This window comes from Coniophora puteana (genome assembly GCF_000271625.1).
Source record: "Coniophora puteana RWD-64-598 SS2 unplaced genomic scaffold CONPUscaffold_3, whole genome shotgun sequence".
NCBI classification, from domain to species: domain Eukaryota; kingdom Fungi; phylum Basidiomycota; class Agaricomycetes; order Boletales; family Coniophoraceae; genus Coniophora; species Coniophora puteana.
The window spans coordinates 1,191,074-1,208,181 of record NW_006913055.1 but is presented as its reverse complement, the minus strand read 5'-3'; the positions used below and the strand labels follow the sequence as shown (position 1 = coordinate 1,208,181).

The 17,108-nt window shown below is 50.4% G+C and overlaps 6 protein-coding genes across 6 annotated transcripts; 2 read left to right on the top strand and 4 right to left on the bottom strand.

Annotated features, from left to right (window-relative positions):
• The first annotated feature begins 169 nt into the window (after nucleotides 1-169).
• On the top strand, nucleotides 170-1,525 carry CONPUDRAFT_80431 (glutathione peroxidase). The gene is made up of 4 exons (XM_007767286.1): nucleotides 170-591; nucleotides 654-676; nucleotides 784-1,025; nucleotides 1,167-1,525. Exons 1-4 carry the CDS (start codon nucleotides 476-478, stop codon nucleotides 1,278-1,280), a joined length of 495 nt encoding a protein of 164 aa, XP_007765476.1. The 5' UTR covers nucleotides 170-475; the 3' UTR covers nucleotides 1,281-1,525.
• A 22-nt stretch (nucleotides 1,526-1,547) lies between these two features.
• Nucleotides 1,548-3,949, bottom strand: CONPUDRAFT_99571 (cytochrome P450). Its single transcript, XM_007767596.1, has 12 exons — nucleotides 3,679-3,949; nucleotides 3,488-3,617; nucleotides 3,241-3,429; nucleotides 3,030-3,181; nucleotides 2,871-2,980; nucleotides 2,704-2,821; nucleotides 2,634-2,647; nucleotides 2,382-2,571; nucleotides 2,261-2,317; nucleotides 2,178-2,202; nucleotides 1,860-2,126; nucleotides 1,548-1,799 (listed from the first exon to the last, which is right to left on the bottom strand). Exons 1-12 carry the CDS (start codon nucleotides 3,890-3,892, stop codon nucleotides 1,709-1,711), a joined length of 1,557 nt encoding a protein of 518 aa, XP_007765786.1. The 5' UTR covers nucleotides 3,893-3,949; the 3' UTR covers nucleotides 1,548-1,708.
• A 604-nt stretch (nucleotides 3,950-4,553) lies between these two features.
• Nucleotides 4,554-6,463, bottom strand: CONPUDRAFT_99568 (uncharacterized protein). Its single transcript, XM_007767595.1, has 5 exons — nucleotides 6,412-6,463; nucleotides 5,587-6,343; nucleotides 5,463-5,518; nucleotides 5,260-5,405; nucleotides 4,554-5,205 (listed from the first exon to the last, which is right to left on the bottom strand). Exons 2-5 carry the CDS (start codon nucleotides 6,132-6,134, stop codon nucleotides 4,675-4,677), a joined length of 1,281 nt encoding a protein of 426 aa, XP_007765785.1. The 5' UTR covers nucleotides 6,135-6,343; nucleotides 6,412-6,463; the 3' UTR covers nucleotides 4,554-4,674.
• A 1,393-nt stretch (nucleotides 6,464-7,856) lies between these two features.
• On the top strand, nucleotides 7,857-10,964 carry CONPUDRAFT_99565 (ARM repeat-containing protein). Its single transcript, XM_007767594.1, has 13 exons — nucleotides 7,857-7,976; nucleotides 8,028-8,098; nucleotides 8,150-8,278; nucleotides 8,334-8,585; nucleotides 8,634-8,727; nucleotides 8,787-8,929; nucleotides 8,981-9,246; nucleotides 9,303-9,398; nucleotides 9,449-9,718; nucleotides 9,773-10,194; nucleotides 10,251-10,317; nucleotides 10,368-10,831; nucleotides 10,899-10,964. The coding sequence occupies exons 2-10, from the start codon at nucleotides 8,029-8,031 to the stop codon at nucleotides 10,079-10,081; spliced, it is 1,629 nt and encodes a 542-aa protein (XP_007765784.1). The 5' UTR covers nucleotides 7,857-7,976; nucleotide 8,028; the 3' UTR covers nucleotides 10,082-10,194; nucleotides 10,251-10,317; nucleotides 10,368-10,831; nucleotides 10,899-10,964.
• Nucleotides 10,965-11,602: 638 nt separating this feature from the next.
• On the bottom strand, nucleotides 11,603-11,911 carry CONPUDRAFT_49928 (uncharacterized protein; the record flags this gene model as incomplete). The annotated part of the gene is made up of 2 exons (XM_007767077.1): nucleotides 11,603-11,747; nucleotides 11,805-11,911. 2 exons carry the CDS (start codon nucleotides 11,909-11,911, stop codon nucleotides 11,603-11,605), a joined length of 252 nt encoding a protein of 83 aa, XP_007765267.1.
• A 361-nt stretch (nucleotides 11,912-12,272) lies between these two features.
• Nucleotides 12,273-16,681, bottom strand: CONPUDRAFT_119367 (alpha beta-hydrolase). Its single transcript, XM_007767593.1, has 18 exons — nucleotides 16,529-16,681; nucleotides 16,333-16,462; nucleotides 15,308-16,274; nucleotides 14,549-15,255; nucleotides 14,306-14,492; nucleotides 14,163-14,246; nucleotides 14,012-14,115; nucleotides 13,906-13,959; nucleotides 13,817-13,854; nucleotides 13,710-13,764; nucleotides 13,525-13,652; nucleotides 13,440-13,471; nucleotides 13,204-13,387; nucleotides 12,958-13,147; nucleotides 12,852-12,910; nucleotides 12,733-12,791; nucleotides 12,455-12,682; nucleotides 12,273-12,393 (listed from the first exon to the last, which is right to left on the bottom strand). The coding sequence occupies exons 4-18, from the start codon at nucleotides 14,748-14,750 to the stop codon at nucleotides 12,357-12,359; spliced, it is 1,641 nt and encodes a 546-aa protein (XP_007765783.1). The 5' UTR covers nucleotides 14,751-15,255; nucleotides 15,308-16,274; nucleotides 16,333-16,462; nucleotides 16,529-16,681; the 3' UTR covers nucleotides 12,273-12,356.
• Between the last annotated feature and the right edge of the window lie 427 nt (nucleotides 16,682-17,108).

Below are 17,108 nucleotides of genomic sequence, written 5' to 3'. Positions count from 1 at the left end.
CAGAGGTGTGCACGAGGACACATCGATCAACAACATCAACGACGACAGTGGACGATGCGAAAAGCTGGATAGCTGGTACCAAGCGGAGTTTCAAGTCGCCGCTCGTCCCCGCGCCGACGGACGCCAGTGTTCCAAGTTCCACGTGATATTACGATCTACGGCGATGAGTGTGTTCTCGACCAGATCCACATGCTCAAGAGGCTTCCGTCGGACGACGGGTGCTCTAACAGTGCTCCTGGGACCGGGAACGCGAGCGTGCCATAGCCGTAATAGCCAGTTGAGGCTGAGTGTCGCGATCGTACCACCCCAACAAGCATCGGCATCGCCAGCGCGGTCACACTGGTCGCCACCAGATCATCGTAATTTAAGCTCACGCTCGACGGGCTCTCGTGTTCTTTCTTATACTCGGCAGCTGCGACTCTCTGGGCAACGCGCATCTTTTTCCTCTTCCTCCTCCGTACCCGATAATTCGAGCATGTCCGACAAGACCTCTTTCTACGATCTCAAGGCTGAGCAGCCCGGTGGCAAGACGTTCGAGTTCGAGCAGCTCAAGGGCAAGGTCGTGTTGGTCGTCAACACCGCCAGCCAGTGGTGCGTGGCTATCTCTCGCCGATAACGCTCTGCAGTTGCTCATTCTCGTCGTGTATATGCAGTGGCTTCACCCCGCAGTACAAAGGTACGAGTCGTCCACACAGTCTCCTTTCCGCCGTCGCCGAGCACCACCATCTACCTCCACCCCACACTAAACCGAACCAAACCAAACTAACAATAAAATAAACACAGGCCTCCAAGAGCTGCACGACAAATACAAAGACCAGGGCCTCGTCCTGCTCGGCTTCCCGTGCAACCAGTTCGGCGGGCAGGAGCCGCACGCGGACGACAAGATCGCCGAGTTCTGCACGCTCAACCACGGCGTCAGCTTCCCGCTCATGAAGAAGAGCGACGTGAACGGGGACGGCACCAACGAGGTGTTCAAGTGGCTCAAGAACGAGAAGGCGGGCATCATGGGCATCCAGCGGATCAAGGTGCGTTATTGCGCGGGTTATTCAATGCAAGCTGCACCCTCTCTTTGCTTTGGTTCTCGTCGACGCTCTCTCCGCCTGTCTTCATTTTCTCCTTCTTTTGTATGTTAGAAATAATGTAACTAACAAGACGATACCTTGCAGTGGAACTTCGAGAAATTCTTAGTGGGCAAGAACGGCGAGGTCATTCAACGCTGGGCGTCGACAACGACACCCCAGGGTTTGGAGCCCACCATCCAGCAGGCACTCGCTGCTTAGCTGTAGTGGAAATTGATAGACGGTCATGTCATTATTTGTACAGTCTCATACATGCAGACATTTGCTCCCCTCTAATCTGGCCAATACGGAGTTCCAGTAAACGTCCCCAGACACTGATTGAGCTGGTATATGCGACGCTAATCGGATACGTGGATGCTCCGGGCTCGTACAGTTCGCGATGAAGTGCTTATTCATGTAATGATGCCCTCTTATCCTAGAACCAAGTGCTGGCAATTCAACACGATTAACAAACAAGAATCCATTGAAGCGGCTCCACTAGGGTATATACGTTGTGACCAGGATGATTAACGTCTATTATTTACTGTAAGAAGGCTGGCAAGATAAGAAATGTAATTATCGTAGGGGAGGAGAAAAAAAGGAAAACACTCAGTCCGTCGCTCGGAATGAATAAGCTCCGGCCTCGCTGCTCATGAGTTTTGCTCTGCCCGGAGCAACTCAATCACTTTCTTGTCAACACCCCCTCTAAGCTGAATGGTACACTCAAACGGCTTCGCTTGCCTGAAAAGCACGCCAATCAGACCTATTTCTCAATGACATAGCAAGAAGCAGACGACTCACGAAGCAACGCCGAACGTATTCCCCTGCTCGACCGGTTTCTCGTTTCCGTGCTCGTCGCAGGGCGGTCCAAAGCGCAACACAGCGAGCATGGTCGCCACGGCGATCCAGAGCGTCGCGTTGACAAAGTGCCGCCCGGGGCAGATGCGCCGCCCAAAGCCGAACAGGAAGTTTGTTTCGTCCGGGAGGAGCGAGCCGTCAGCGGCGAGGTGCCGCGATGGGTCAAAGACCGAGGGGTTGGGGTAGCGAGAGGGGTTGCGGGACATTGCCCTGTGGGTGTCATGTCAGCGGATATCTAGCGGGAGGGTTGAAAGAACATACCATGAATTAGCGAGGATCGTCGTTCCTAGGTGAAAGCATGGAATCAGTTTTATGGCTTTCGTGTTAAAATCGACTAGGCTGACCCTTCGGAATGAAGTACCCATTGTACACATCATCGCTAGAAGTGTAATGAGGGAAACCTGCACGCCCCAAGTTCTTGTTAGCAATACCTCAATTAGCCGGGGGAAGGTGCAGGGGACATACCCAACGGAACAAGAGGTCGCCACCTGTGTACTTCGCGAACAATGGCGTCTATATAAGGGAGTGCAGACCGGTCACTAAGATCGGGGAGTCGGTCGCTGCCTACAACAGCCTCGATGTCGCGCATAACGCGCTCCTGGACTTGCGGGTTTAAGACGAGTGCGAGTGTGAGATTCGTCAGCGTCATAGCAGTCTGGAACAGCATGTTAACACATCATGCATGAGTGTCCACGAATGGGCAGCAATGTGACATACGGTATCCGTGCCTCCTGCAGTTCAGCTTCAGTCAGGCAACAATATCCATATAACTTCTAGAAACACTCACCAAAGAATGCGGTAGCACAGACTCCTCTAAAGATCTCTGCAGTCTTTTCGTTGTCTCCGTAGGTGGTTGTCGACGGAATTGGCATGGTCGCCATGCATGTCGGAGTCTCGCCTGCATCCTGTTTCTAAATGAGCCCACGGTGCCATCATCAAGCGAAGTTTCCGTGCCAATTTTCTCTGCAAATTCACAAACGGTGCATCCTGGGCGCGCTTGATGCACTTGTGAAAGTCCTTGACATTCAGAGATCCACCTGGCAGCCACGTTGGAATGTATTTGACTGCATGGTACGTTAGTCACATTCAGAGTTTCAACATACAAGCACAAACCAAAGGGAAATAACCCAAGGAGAAGTGAAGTTTGGGGTGAACACACGAGGGTTACACGGTCGCCTGCTTCCTTGATATGCTTCACGAAAGGATCCTCCAAGTTCTTGACGTCGTAGCTGTAGACAGCATCTAGAACGACACCAGCCGAGAATCTGAGCAAATAATAAACAGGATGAGATTTACGGCATCTATGACAGTAGCTCTTGCGTACGTGTGCAAATGACGGATGAATTCGCGAGGTGCTGACAAGAGGTGCTGGACGAGCTGCATAGCCTTGCGTTTCTGGATGTCCTCAAATGCAAAGATCGCGTCCGGGCGGAAGACTTGGTGCAAGATTCTGCGGTGGAACCTCCACTCGTCTCCGTACGGTAAGAAAAGCGTGTCGAACAGCAGTCCATATCTACAGCAACGGCGCTTGTTATATGTTGCGGCAGGTTGAAGATAAGCGGAGAACTCACGCGCTATAGCTCTGATACTGCGCCCGGTCAGAATAGATGTTCGAGCGCCGGTCTATCATGTCCTTTGCAACCTCTAGAGAGTTGATGACCACGACGTCCTGTCCCAGGATCTTCGTGTATACAATGTCGCCTGAATATTGTTTACCATGATAGTCAGACCCAGCATTATACGGACGAAGTCAAACACAAACCATACTGCTTGGACCACTCCTCATACGTGACCCAGGGCTCCTTCAGGCTGATGCCGAACGTGTTGCCCACAAGCGGCAGGGGCGGCGGTCCGGGTGGATGTGCCAACTCAGAGTCCTTTTGCGGTTTGCTGAGGTATCTGCGCAGTGCTTCCAGAGCGAGTGTACCAGCCACCACGGCGAGAGCGATCCCGGTGTTGGTGTCCCGCAGCGCCATGGTCGCGATAATGAATGAGTGCTGTGGAGAAGATAAAGAGCGACGATCAAGGCGACGATGGGTCAGGAAAGGAAAGAGAACAAAAGGCAAGAGTCCGCTGTGTTTCGGGCTCAAAGAAGGAAGATGTTTTTATACTTGTTTTGCGAATCCGTGTAGCTCGGCAGCGGCCCGGAGGCAGATTTGGGATTCCATTTGTCAATGTCCGTGTAGCGGGCACAAGCTGGGCACAAGGCAGCCAGCTTTGAGGCAGCCAACTGGTTGAGGATTGGTGCCGGTGAAGCTTGAAGCGCACGGAAGAGGGTTATACGTTGTTTCACGGCATTGCTCATTGACGATGCATATCTGACTGAGCCAGGATTGAATTTGAGCTCATGCGGTGGAGATGGGCAGATGCAAGCAGCAGCGTCGTGGCTGTGCCAGCCCACAATCGGACAGTTGGTCCGCATAGGCTTGCGACATCAACAATTTTTGCTTCCGTTGGTTTAAGAAGGTTTGCGAGCCGCAAGTGTCGGTCAGTTACTTGACAAAAGTCTCGCGTTCTCGTTTCTCTGAACTGCCGCATCATGACTGCGTCTTTATCTTTTTAGCTTTCAAAAGACAGCTGACGAAGGATAGTGTGATAAAGTATAACGGATACTATCTGTATCATAATGCCTACATACGTCGCTAAATACTGAGATTTTGATAATAATTAGTCTACGGCATAAATATCATTGTCAATAAATAGGGACCAAGGTATACAAGCGTGAACCGGAAACCCTGAAAGAAATGAGTCCGTCTTGCTAGAACACCACTTGGCCGGCACTCGACGTCTGCTTCCTAGACGTAGACAACGCCGAAATCGCGAACGCCGTCGCAAGACCCCTGCTGCCAATGAGCGCACCGGATGATCCATACTTATACATATACCCGACTTGCCACCCACCATCTTCATTCTGCATCGCCAAGAGATCGTTGATGTCAGTCTCACTGCGTTTCCCGACCGATGCGCCAGCCAGCACGCGCATTGCGATCGCAAGCGGGTCTCCTCCCGCTCCGGAGCGCTCCACAATTCGATCGCCCAGCAAGGGGCCAAAGCGTGCCCACAGGTCGGGATCGTCTGCACGTTTGAGGAGCCGAGAGAGGAAGAAAAGGAAGCACTCTGCCGAGACGTAATATCGCGTACCGGATAGATAGCTGCGATTGAGGAGGACAGTGTAAACCCAGTTTAACGTGGCTTTCAGCTCGTGGCCGCGACCATATGTGTAGAAAAGGGTCAGTGCATTCACGCACACCACAGGGTCAATCCGAGAGCGTCTATGGTCAAGGTAGGTCTGTTACTGCGATCAGCAAGGGAGTCGACCATCATAATGTAGGGCGTTTGTTACCTGGACTATGCCATCTCGACTCCTAAACGCCAATATGCTATCCAGAATCGAGTTAACGAGGGGACGTTCGTAAGGCAATGTTGTCAAGCCCAAAGACGTGGTATCCACGTCACATGGAAACGTTTCAGTCGTGCCCCGTGGAAGACCTACCGGCGGCCAACATATCGTTAAGTCTCACCGAGAAGGTTTTGCTCATTACACACCTTGAAAGAAGTTCCAGGGGGAAGGTACCTGGGGAAGTTGTATCTTGACAAGCTGTCTGATGAACCATCAGGCTTCTGTAGATCATTTCCAACCTTCGAAGCAGCTCCGACCGGGGTAACTTACCTGTCATTCGTGGCTTCGAGGATCAGCAATTGTGAAAAGTTCTCCTCCAGCTGCGTCCCATCTTCCAACTCCGACGTCAGCTGGCCAGCACGCGCTTGGAGAAAACGACGGCCGTGTTCGAGGGAATCTCGAATGGTGCGCACAGGCACCTTGGTGCTCGCCTGCAGGGGCAGGGGCTGATTGCTATCAAAGACTATGGCGCCCACGGACCGGTGATCACTGAGAAGACCGGCCGCGTCCGCGTGAGAGGGTCGGAGAAGGGCCACGGTGTCCAGTTTATAGGTATGAGGGGGACGTATATGGGCGGAGGGCAGCGTATTTACACCGCCGCGAAGGATTATCACGAGCGCGTCAGGGTATGGGTGGGTCACGGTAGGGATTGTGGAGAACGAAAGCTCGCAAGGGCGGCTTTTCACCAGATTGGCGGCCAAGTCAGGAACGGCACAAAGGCACCGCGGCTCGACAACGGTTCCCAGCAGTTGTTTGATGAAGCATATGAGAGCAAAAGAATGTTGCCGGAGAATGTCGTGAGCGGCGGCTTGCTCCATTCTGAGTGAGGAGAGATGGTAAGCATTAATTATGTCGGAAGGGCCGACGGTCCTGTTCGGCGGTGATCAGCTAATGATCGCTTGGAAATATCGCTCGTTTGTCGTTGGGAAACTTTACATCTCCTTGCATGTTCACCCCGGCCACTCCAGGAAGTAATGTAGTCCCGAGAACAAAGTTTTTTGAGGAGGTGGCAAGCTCACGACTCTTCCTGCAAAAATGTTTTCTATACTATCAGGAGCCAGTACAAAACATTAATCATCGTTTCAGCGTACTGACCATGCTGCTCTAAAAATCATTTAAGCGATGCACATAGATGGGCAGCGACCGTGACCAGTTCAGGAGGAAAAGGATGGGAAGCGCGATCTTCGCGTGAATAAACGCGTAAAATTGCTCGCCACTGCGTTGTAAACACTAATTGCCGCCAGCGTGCAATCAAGGTTCGAGGAGGTCTTATGGATATAACTGATAAGATGGTGACTTGATGTTGATGTTGAACGACATCAAAGCTCTCGAACAACAAAGCCAAGCAAACATCTGTGGACTTTCCAATTCGGTCACGAAATATTTGCCCCTTTTACTATTGCGATTAGGTCTAGGATCTCTACGCTTTTACGATCATTCAAGCTTAAACAAAGGTCGAGGATATGTCTCATCGACGAAGACAGCCTCAAAAAAATGCTATCTCTCTCCCGAAAAGTCTTCTCGAGCAGATCGACTCGTCAAGTGCGTGATACCTCTGGGGTGAGCCAGCCTCCGGCACCTCCACATCATTGACCTTTACTCTTTCTCAACTAGATGGATCCAACTCAAGGCATCAAAACAAGCGAGGCGGCTCTCAACCCTCCCGCAAGGACGCGAGAAAGCAAGCTCGCCTAGACCGCAAAAAGCGCAAAACAGACCACTCCTCAACATCCAACGTACCTCCACCTCCGCCTCCACTTCTACATACGAACTACGCAGCACCGAAGCGGAAGCAACAAGACGAACCAGCTGACGTGCCGAAGAAGAAACGGAGACGTACGGGGAAATCTTCCAGGGATTCCACGAACGGAACGCATAACACACAATCATCTAGCAAGGCCGAATCGTCCAACCGTGCTACTGTTCCTACCGCCTCAAAAGCCAAGCCTCAAAAGAGTCAAAACGGCGATACAGCCCTCGCTCGCCTTGTTTCCAGATCTGAGCGCAGGCCGAAAACGACAATCCGTTCCACAGCTCCTCGTACGCAACGTGAACAAGATGAGGACGCATACATTGCATATCTCGAATCGAAGCTGGGCTCTTCACGGGGTGGGAAGAAGAAAGGAGAGGATGATGGACTTGATGGTGCGTCCTTTCTTATGGTTTTTCTGCTCAGCAATTGATTACTCGGCGGCGCGATATAGATCTCCTTGACTTCACGGATGCCGTCGGCGTGTTGGGTGAGGAATCTGACGAAGAAAACCACGCTTCTGATATTGAAGACGAGGATGAAGATGAAGACGAGGAAGAAAACGATCAACCGCTCGATGATTCTGACGAGGAGGAGTCTGCTTCAGACGAAGATGAGGAGGATGAAGGAGATGAATGGGATGGACTTGAAGAGGAAAACGCGAGCCAAAGCTCCGAGATGCAAGCGTTGGCTGATGCTGGCGAAGATGAGGGCGAGGTGCCACATGCAACTCTGGTCAGCACGCCTGGTAAGTTTTGTGATGTGGGCTACCGCTACTTTAGTTACTCAGTCACATTCTCCTTGCAGCCGGCAAATATGTACCACCCAGCCTGCGGAATAAAGCAGGGGAAGCCGGCATAGATGCAGAACAGATCAAGCTGACCCGTCTACTGAAGGGTCTCATTAACAGGTGAGTGACTCATCATATCGATAGCCATCATGCATTGATCGTATGCTCTAGGATGAGCGAACAAAATATGGGGTCCATATTGGATAGCATCGAGGAAGCATATAGGAAACACCGCCGCCACGGTAAGAGCCATAAATCTTTGCAGTCTTGGATTACGGAGTTGACTTGGCTAGATGTTACGTCGACATTGACGACACTAATCATCGAGGGGATATCTTCCCATTCTTCCCATCTTGACTCCTTCGTGGTCCTTCATGCAGCTTTAATATCCAGTCTACACAAGCTGGTCGGCGTTGAGTTCGGTGCGTGAACTCTGATAAATGCCATGCACTACTCTTACGCTTAAAGCACTCTTAGCTGCGTATTTGCTACAGAACGCCATATCAGCCTATGAACGATACTTGAAAGCAGCCGATCAGACTACTTCCGAACCAGGACAAGCGCTGTCCGGAGATGTTGGAAAGGAGGCTTCCAACCTAATCGTACTTTTGTCGGAATTGTACAACTTCCAGGTTATCTCGTGCATTCTGGTGTATGATATTATCCGAGATCTCCTCAGTACAGCGCTAAGCGAACTGAGGGTCGAGTTGCTGTTAAAGGTCCTTCGAAGTATGTAATTCTCCTGTCTTTGAGAGTAAAGATACTGATCTCTCTTAGATTCTGGAGCGCAGTTGCGTCAGGATGACCCGTCTGCATTAAAGGATATTGTTTCATTAGCACAAGAGAACTTGGATAAGCAATCTGTATCAAGGTATATATCTGCCATACTGGAAATTGTAGCCAGCAAATGCTGACTCTTGACGAAAACAGTTCACGCACACGCTTCATGATGGAGACTTTGTTGAACCTGAAGAATAATAAAGCTAACAAGAAAGCGGCTACGCAACATCAAGGCGGGGATGCCGTTGAGAGATTGAAGAAGTTCCTCTCTGGTCTAGGGCGGAAGAAGCATGGTGCGGTTGTATTGTTCAACGGGAACATTCATGTTCTAACAACGCTCACAGTGCTCGCTCATGAGTCTCTCCGAGTCTCTCTTGATGACCTTCGTTCAGCGGAGACCAAGGGCAAGTGGTGGCTCGTTGGAGCAGCATGGGGAGGAGACCCTCTTGTGGAACAAAGAGAAGAGCTTGCTCGACGAAGTGGTGGTGCTTCGCAGAAGGGCAAGAGCGATCAGGACCCCACCAGCATTGCGCTTGCAAAACTCGCGAAGAAACAGGGCATGAACACAGACATTCGCCGAAGCATTTTCGTCGTCATCATGACTAGCGATGTAAGGATGTGCGCCTAACAAACACGTTGCCGTTGTTGACCAAAAAACGTATTCAGGATTATATCGACGCATGCGAGCGGTTAGCTCAGCTGAACCTCACGGAAGTGCAGCAGCGAGAGATCATTCGCGTTGCCCTTCGATGTTGCGGCAATGTACGATTTGCTTTGTCCAGCTTGATTCACTTCCTGATCTTCTCTTGAAGGAAAAATCATATAACCCATTCTACGCCCTTGTCTGCCAGCAACTTTGCCAAACTTCGCATTCGTACAAAGTCACGCTGCAGTTCTGCCTCTGGGACTTCCTGCGAGACCTCGGCGAGACGAACGTCGGGGGCGCAGAAGTTATCAAGAACATCACGGACGATGGAGGCGCCTTCGACGGCGAGAATGTGTCGCCCACGCGGATACGCAATGTAGCCAAAGCATACGCATGGTGGATAGCGAGAGATTGTTGTACGCTGATGATTCTGAAGGTAAGCGAGACTATAAAACTCACGGTTACGATATCCTCATTCGTGTACACTCAGCCTGTTGACTTCACGGTGCTCAAATCCCAATCGCGGAAATTCTTGCGGGAGTTGTTCGTCCAACTATTTGTGGCCAGCCAAGTTTCGTCGCCTTTGCTTCTCGTCCCAGGGGCGGAGTTACCAAGTGGACGGAACCGCAGTCTTGTCGAAGAAGTTTTCATGAAGGCCTCGCGATTGGAGAACCTGGCTATGGGCCTGACGTACTTCCTTACGGAGACATTCCGCAAGGAAGAAGACCTACTAAAGTGGGGTACTACAGTTGCGCGGGAGACATTGCAGACCAGGATAGATCAGAATTCAAGGTTATAGGCGTCTACATATATTACACTGAGTGTATGACGTATGATTTTCTCAATGCTATGCTCGAGACGACGCTGCCGCTTTTCCCTCCAAACGAGAATGTCGGATGTTGAATGCGGGAGCTATTGTGATGCGGATCACAATGTGCACAGTCGATTCGTGAAAGATGAATACGTACTGGTACTCGAGTCCTGATTCTGGCGTTGCGAACTTTGCGCGAAGCTCGTCCTCCGTGAAATTGCAAGCTGATAGAACTTAGGTGACAACCCATGCAAACGGTATAAGGGAGCCTTACAAGTAATTAAAAAATGGCCACCTGGCTCCAGCAGTCGCGCAACGTGCTTGGGATATTCGTCTGCCGGCACAGTCCCGTCTTCCCTTTTCTCCATGAGCGCCATCGCGTCGAACGTGCCCTTATCCAAGATCAAACCCCATGCATCCCTAGAGGGCTCGCCTTGCTCCTCCGCATTGAGTAATGGTGGCTCGTCGTTCAAGAAGTCCGATACATTGAACGTGACATCTTCGGAGTTGTAGTTTGGTGCGACTGCCTTGGCGAGCCGAATCGCGCCCTCGCTGTAGTCGATACCGGACAAGCGGCTAGCGGGGTAACCTGACTCAACGAGCGCAAAGAGGAGAGAGCCGTTCCCGCTGCCGACCTCGAGAGCATACGGGTCGGAGTAGGAAGGAGAAAGTTCGTGGAGCGAAGCACGGAGGTCCTCAACCCAGGTAACCATTTTCTCGACCGAGTCAGAGCCGAACCTTGAGTAGTTTTTAGGATGGGTCTTAAGAATGAGGTCAAGAATCAAAGTTGGCAGTGCGTACTTACCAGACTTCGCCTTCGTCCCCAATCTCTTCAAAGTTCGCTAACTCTTCCTCGTAGACTTTATCCCAGCTAGCATTTAATATAAGCAATCCGGTCCAGCCTTCAGTACTCAGTGTCGACGTGACGCGTACTGTTCTTTGGTGCCAAGTTTCGAGGGTTGGAGATCGGTCATTTTGACCTGTAGGAGCTGTCGAGGAAGGAAGCAGAAAGATCGAGTGAAAACACTGATAATCAACTTGGTCTGTTCTGCTTAGTCAGCTTAGATCAGAAATGCATTAATGAACACCAAGGCAGGATGGACATTAACTGGAAAGGATTTCTAGCCTACATGGCCACATTCAAGGTGAAACTAAGGGACGTGACCTTAGAAAGAAAGGAATGTTACTGTGCGTGCTGCAGGTGCAAAAACATTCATGACGGCGGTGGAATCTGGGCACTCTTGAGACGCCGCAAGCAGAATGTTGTCGGATCATTGCGCGCAGAGGAGTTTGGTAGTGGCAGGAGACGGTTTCTTGGTATCAAAGATGACGAATGAGAAGGGCGTCGTATGGATTAGGAGGGTAATAATGATATGTGTACAGCGTGTAGGTGTCTAAGCCAGAAATTCTATCCTATCCGACATGAAGTTGTCAGCAACAGCAATGGAAAACCGGACACCGAAAGAGGTTGCTCACCGAAAGAAAGCCACAACATGGAGGTATCAGATGCTACCGACGATTCTCCTTATCCAACATATCTTTGGCCTCATTAATTTTACTGGCAAGGTAGGGCGAGCCCCCTCTGTCCGGGTGGTTGGCCAACATGATATGGCGGTGCGCATCCTTCAGCCTCAGCTTCATTGTTGGACCATCCCTGCCACATGCAGTTGTGAGTAACCAAAGCGGCTTCGATCAAAAGGGGCACACTCACTTCAACCCAAGAATCTGTATGGCCTCCTTCCGGTCCATCTTCGCCTTGAACCCGCCCTTCGCCCATTCCTCAGCTGCCCGACGTCCAAGCATGCCGTTGCGGAACATTTGACGGCCGACGAGACCAGCAGCAATGGCACCGATGCCTACAACGATAGGAGTGGCCATGTTCTAAGGAGTATGATTGAATGAAAGGCAGGGAGTAGAGGGAGGATATAGTCAAGAACAAAAACGGCTCGTAAGTCCGAGGGATGTGGGAATTGTTCCGAGCTCCCGCTCAGGGGCTTTGGAAGTTATCCTAAGCGACAACCACCACCACCTGACTTTGACCCAACGGTACCGCCTTAGCGGTAATAGCCAAGTAATGGCACAATGATACTGATTGCGGACTACCTCTATTATCAACTCATTGTGTAAAGCTGGAGTACTCAAAGGCACGTAAATTTGTAACCCGTTTGAACGGGTGTCTCGCATTCGACAGACTATCTTGTGGACAGCATCGCATTTCGTTTGACAATGAGCGTACTAATATCACGAGTCAACTTTCGCTAGTCTACTGCGCGGTATTATTCGTGATGGTGCTCCAGTACCTGATTCGCAAGAATGTTTCAGTCGACTGGGCAAGCTAGTATCTTTGAAGAAGTCACTTACGCGCAGCGCTGAATGAGACTGGGATCCGTGGTGATGGGTGTAACAACAGGAGCGCCGGACTCCGTCTCGTTGAAAAGCATCTCCGTGTACCCATATTCATATTCGTACCAGTACGGCGTGATGTTCATTGGATCGAACTTCTGGTTCACGTCGCCATACATTGAGAACGACATAAATGACTGCACAAAGGCGTCGATGAACGTTGGGTTATCGTAGGACGGTGCGGTGCTTTAGACGTCATCAGTTTTGCATAAGCTACGGTTAGGCTTTCTGCATACCTGTTGAAGTAATATATAACATCTTCGCCGTGAAGACCAGGTGGGATAGCGAACAGTCCCTGTCACGACTGTTAGCATCGTGATCTACAGAACCGAGGGACACGCAGAACAAGACAAACCTTCCACGATCTCCCAGGGTATGCAGAGAGCAAGTAATAGGTTGGGCAGACGAAGATGGCTACAACCATCTATAAGATAGTATCAAGCAGGCATCCGTGTACTCACAATCGCCCATGATGTAGTTCGCCTGCTCGACAGGCGTTCCGAGTTCGCTGTACAAAAGTGCTATTTCCTCAGCTTGTGCCTGCGTAAGATCTGGGAACAATTGGGCGGCATAGTCGACAGGCGTGAGGGTCTCGTTCTGGTTGACAAAGTCATTGCCTTCATGAGTATTACCGACCGCCATATAAAGTTCCTTCACGTAGTTTGTCAGATTGCGATTATTCATGTGTAACGCGACGAAAGGCTCACCCCGTTCAGTTTACCACCTGCGATAGTCACGCTAGGCCTCTCAGTGATAAACTCGCCATCGACCACAGGAACAAAAACATAGGACCCGTAGAATGCGCTTGACGCCAGGTTGGTGTTAGCAGTTTGTAAAGTAGACACATCTACTGCACGCAAACATGCTAGGGTATCAGAGGCTGTCGTACACCTAGAGACGAATACTTTACAAGCTACTCATATCGAAAATCGACAACTCTTACCCGGTATAGTTTAATGCATCATTGTAGATCAGCTATCGAAGAAGTAAGGAACATGTTCTCGGTGCAGGTCAACTGAGAAGCTCACTTGAGGTATTGTGTCATTATAGTTGTACTGGGATGGCAAAAATGTCGAACTCGTAATGGCGTATTTGAACAAAGGAGGCTGAGTGTTGCCGCCATGAGCAACCATGTGCTGGAGGACCGAGCCGGCGCCTGAGTTCATACATCAAACTTGTCAAACTATACGAATGAAATCAGATATCGGCACACCTGCAGACTGCCCCCAAATCGTCACTTGCTCAGCATTACCGCCAAACGACCCAATCTATGGCAGCATTAACTTTGAGAAGCTTACTTATTTGATGGCGTGAGCTCACGTTTTCTTGCACCCATTGGAGGGCAAATTGTTGGTCCACTAGATGAAATGTTACTTGCCGTGCAGTATGAATGTTGAGGGCAAACTTACGCATCCCAGCATTTGTAGCGCCACTTGCCTTAACTTCATTTCCAGCAAGGAAGCCTGAAGATGATGATTAGAAGGGTTTTTAACTTTTGGGTTATTGTTGACATACCGAAAAGACCCAATCGATACTGGATAACTACGACGACCATTTGATTATGAGAATCAATCATAAGGTCTTCTCCATTGAACGAGGCTGCGTATCCTGAATCATATCTAGGCAAACATGAGCAATTAGTAAGGCTTTGAGACTGCATACCCACCCTCCACCATGGATCCACACCAGCACAGGCAACCCGTCGGTGGAGGAAGGCTGTTCCGGGAGATTAGAACCCGGTGTAAAAACGCTGGTGGTATTGGTTCAGTTTAATGCTCAGACAGGCCCAGGGAACCAAATCAAACTCACTTGAGAAATAGACAATCCTCGGACGTTCCGGGAGTGGTGGTGGCACGCGTCACTAAGCCAGCCGGAGGAACTATCGCCGTAGAGTTCCCTCCATACCCAGCCTGGTAGCACATGTCTGGATTGGCGTTGGCTTGCTGAACGCCAGCAACGTAGGCCGGAGCTTGAGGAGAAGCCCATCTCAGGTCACCTAAAGGCGCAGCCAAGCGTAAGTGAAGATTTTGGACGCCCAGGTCCAGCAATTACCAGTAGGCGAGGCCGCATAACGTATACCCAAGAAGCTCGTGATGTTGCTGGTCGCATTGTATGTCCCTTGATATTGAGCATAGGGAAGATTCACGGCGGGCGACGCTGAGCTATCTGTCACCTTGGAAGGAGACGCAATAACCGCAGTGCCCCAAAGTGATGCAAGCAACAGACCGCGACCTCGGAGGGTGGGTACCATCATGAACTTTGGGAACTGAGAGTCGTCTGGTGGCCTTATCCTTCCCCTGCCAGTGGCTAGGACGCCTTCATATAGCAGTCATATAGTGCCTCGGACTTGAGGGCATTATTTTGCCGGGCTATTTTCATCTTCTTTTTACCCATCATCGTGGTACTGGCAGTCAATGAAATCCATTCAAGCGCGGAGAAACCAGATGAGTTTCCGACGAGAAAGGTGAAAGAGCCACGAACACACTGTAGGATTGGCTAGAGGTCGCTTGACTCGAGGATAAGTTTCGCGCGTCAAAAGTAATAATAGTACTAGCAAGAATTTGAACGAGGACGCGGCACGACTCGTGACGATATGAAGCATCTAGAGCGGGATGAAGGAGAGCAGTAGTCCGAGGCGATCCCAAAAAAGACTCCTTGTTGATGCACTCCAGCTTCGGCAGCTGCAGCTGCAGATTGTCGAATGGGAGGTTGAACAGTCCACCACTGGATCACGAGGCACTCCTTAAGTTATGAATATTCTGTACGCATGGTTAGTCTGCTTTCTGAGGGCCCTCGAACGATAGCACATACATGACCATGTCTCTCAACGTGAACGGCTTTGCGAGGCGTCCTGTAGATAGACCCAGGTAGACAGAAAGAGTAGCTGAGGCAAGGGATATGGAAATCTTGATTCGATCCTGGCGTCCATACTATTACTACGCACCAATCGCTACCGTAACAGCGCCAACCTCGGGCCCTCTCTAGGTACCTTGCAATCGGAACATTGATCATGTCATGGTTTTTGAAGGGAAGACGTCGCTTGTGCATGTGAGCCTTAACACCGTCTTCAGGCTTAAACAACGTGAATTGCTGATCATCTACAACAGAAAACTCTGCTTGGATGCCGCCAGCATGAGTGACGAAAAAAGAATAAGCAAGCCTGCTCAGTAAAGGTACACTCACGCTCCTGTACAAACAGCTAAGAAGAAACCTTTCCGACCCAACAACGTTGGTTGCCTCCTCTCTTCATCTCCTTCGCCGCCAACTTGATCAAAAGTCGTCACTGCAAACCTCTCTATCGTCGGGGGGACCGTGAACGGGAACTTCGGTGACGCAGTTGAGCTTGCTGGCTACAGGCGGAAGGAGGCTGGAGCTCTCCTGATCGTGACCGCTTACGTCGACGTTCACTTCTTTCACTAAGGCCCGATAATCTTTCCCCTTCAACTCGTGAAGGCTGCTTATCTTCCCTCCCCTTGGCCCTCCTCTCGTGTTGGTCGACCCTACTTCGCGTTCTTTCGTCATCGGTTTTGATATCAATCCCTCTCGTCCCTTCCTTCTCCTTGTTGCGCTTCCACATAAGTTTGCGAACGCATTTCGTGCATAGCGCAATCTTGACCAACGCTGATTTCTGGTTGCCGTGTTCCTCGTATGCGAACGGAAGTTCTAGGGTGGATAGTGGAACACCCTCAGCGGCATGGTCGGCACATCGTGTGTTGCCGCATGTCATCTCTCCTGCTCCAGAGAGGACCTCGTCTTCGGTCCGCCATCTGAGAGCAAACTGGGAAATCATACAGAGTTAGAATGTCATCACGGAGACTTAACCTAGTGTTCCATACATTACCAGACTTATAGTGTTTCAGATCACAGACCGCAAACTCGCGATACAAGCTATCATAGTATTTGCGCGCAAGCTGGTCATTCCAAGATGAGCTTCCCTCATCCCTGGCATCGTCATCTCGCAGAAACCTGCCAGTCCGAGATATAGATCATTGCTCTAGCTCTTTTGCGCTGGGTCGTAGATAGGTGACGCACTTATGGGATGCTTTAAGGATATCGAATTCAGTTACAAGCGAAGAAGAAGTGCTTGCTTTGGAAGAACTGCTGTAAAGTGCCATTGTTCACAACGAACGGATCCGAGCGGGACTCTGATTGTGACTGATGTGTCTTGAACTCGAAGCTCGAAAGCTTGAAAGATGGAAGAGCTGGTAGCGCCGCGCTGCGCGAACTTCATTTGAGAAGGACGCGGTTACGTAACTACCCCTATCCGTCAGTGAAGTTGAAAGCTTTCAAGCATCATAATCCCAGCTCCCCCAAATAACACTTAGTGAGAACGAGACAATGCATAATAGAACTTGTAGAGGTCCAAATAAGGATTGAATTGAGTTGTCGCCGATTGATTAAAGAGCAACTGGTCCTATGCGAGACTCGTCATGGGGAAACGAAGCCCTACTAGCACCTACTACTAGCACTAAGCACACACATGAAGTCGACATAAACTGCATGATAGAGCCGGCGTAGTGAACGTAAGAGGAGATCCGAGAACATTGTCCATTAGGTGTCAGATCAGGAAGTAAACCATTTCGTAGGTGGGGATTCATCGTAGGCATGTTAA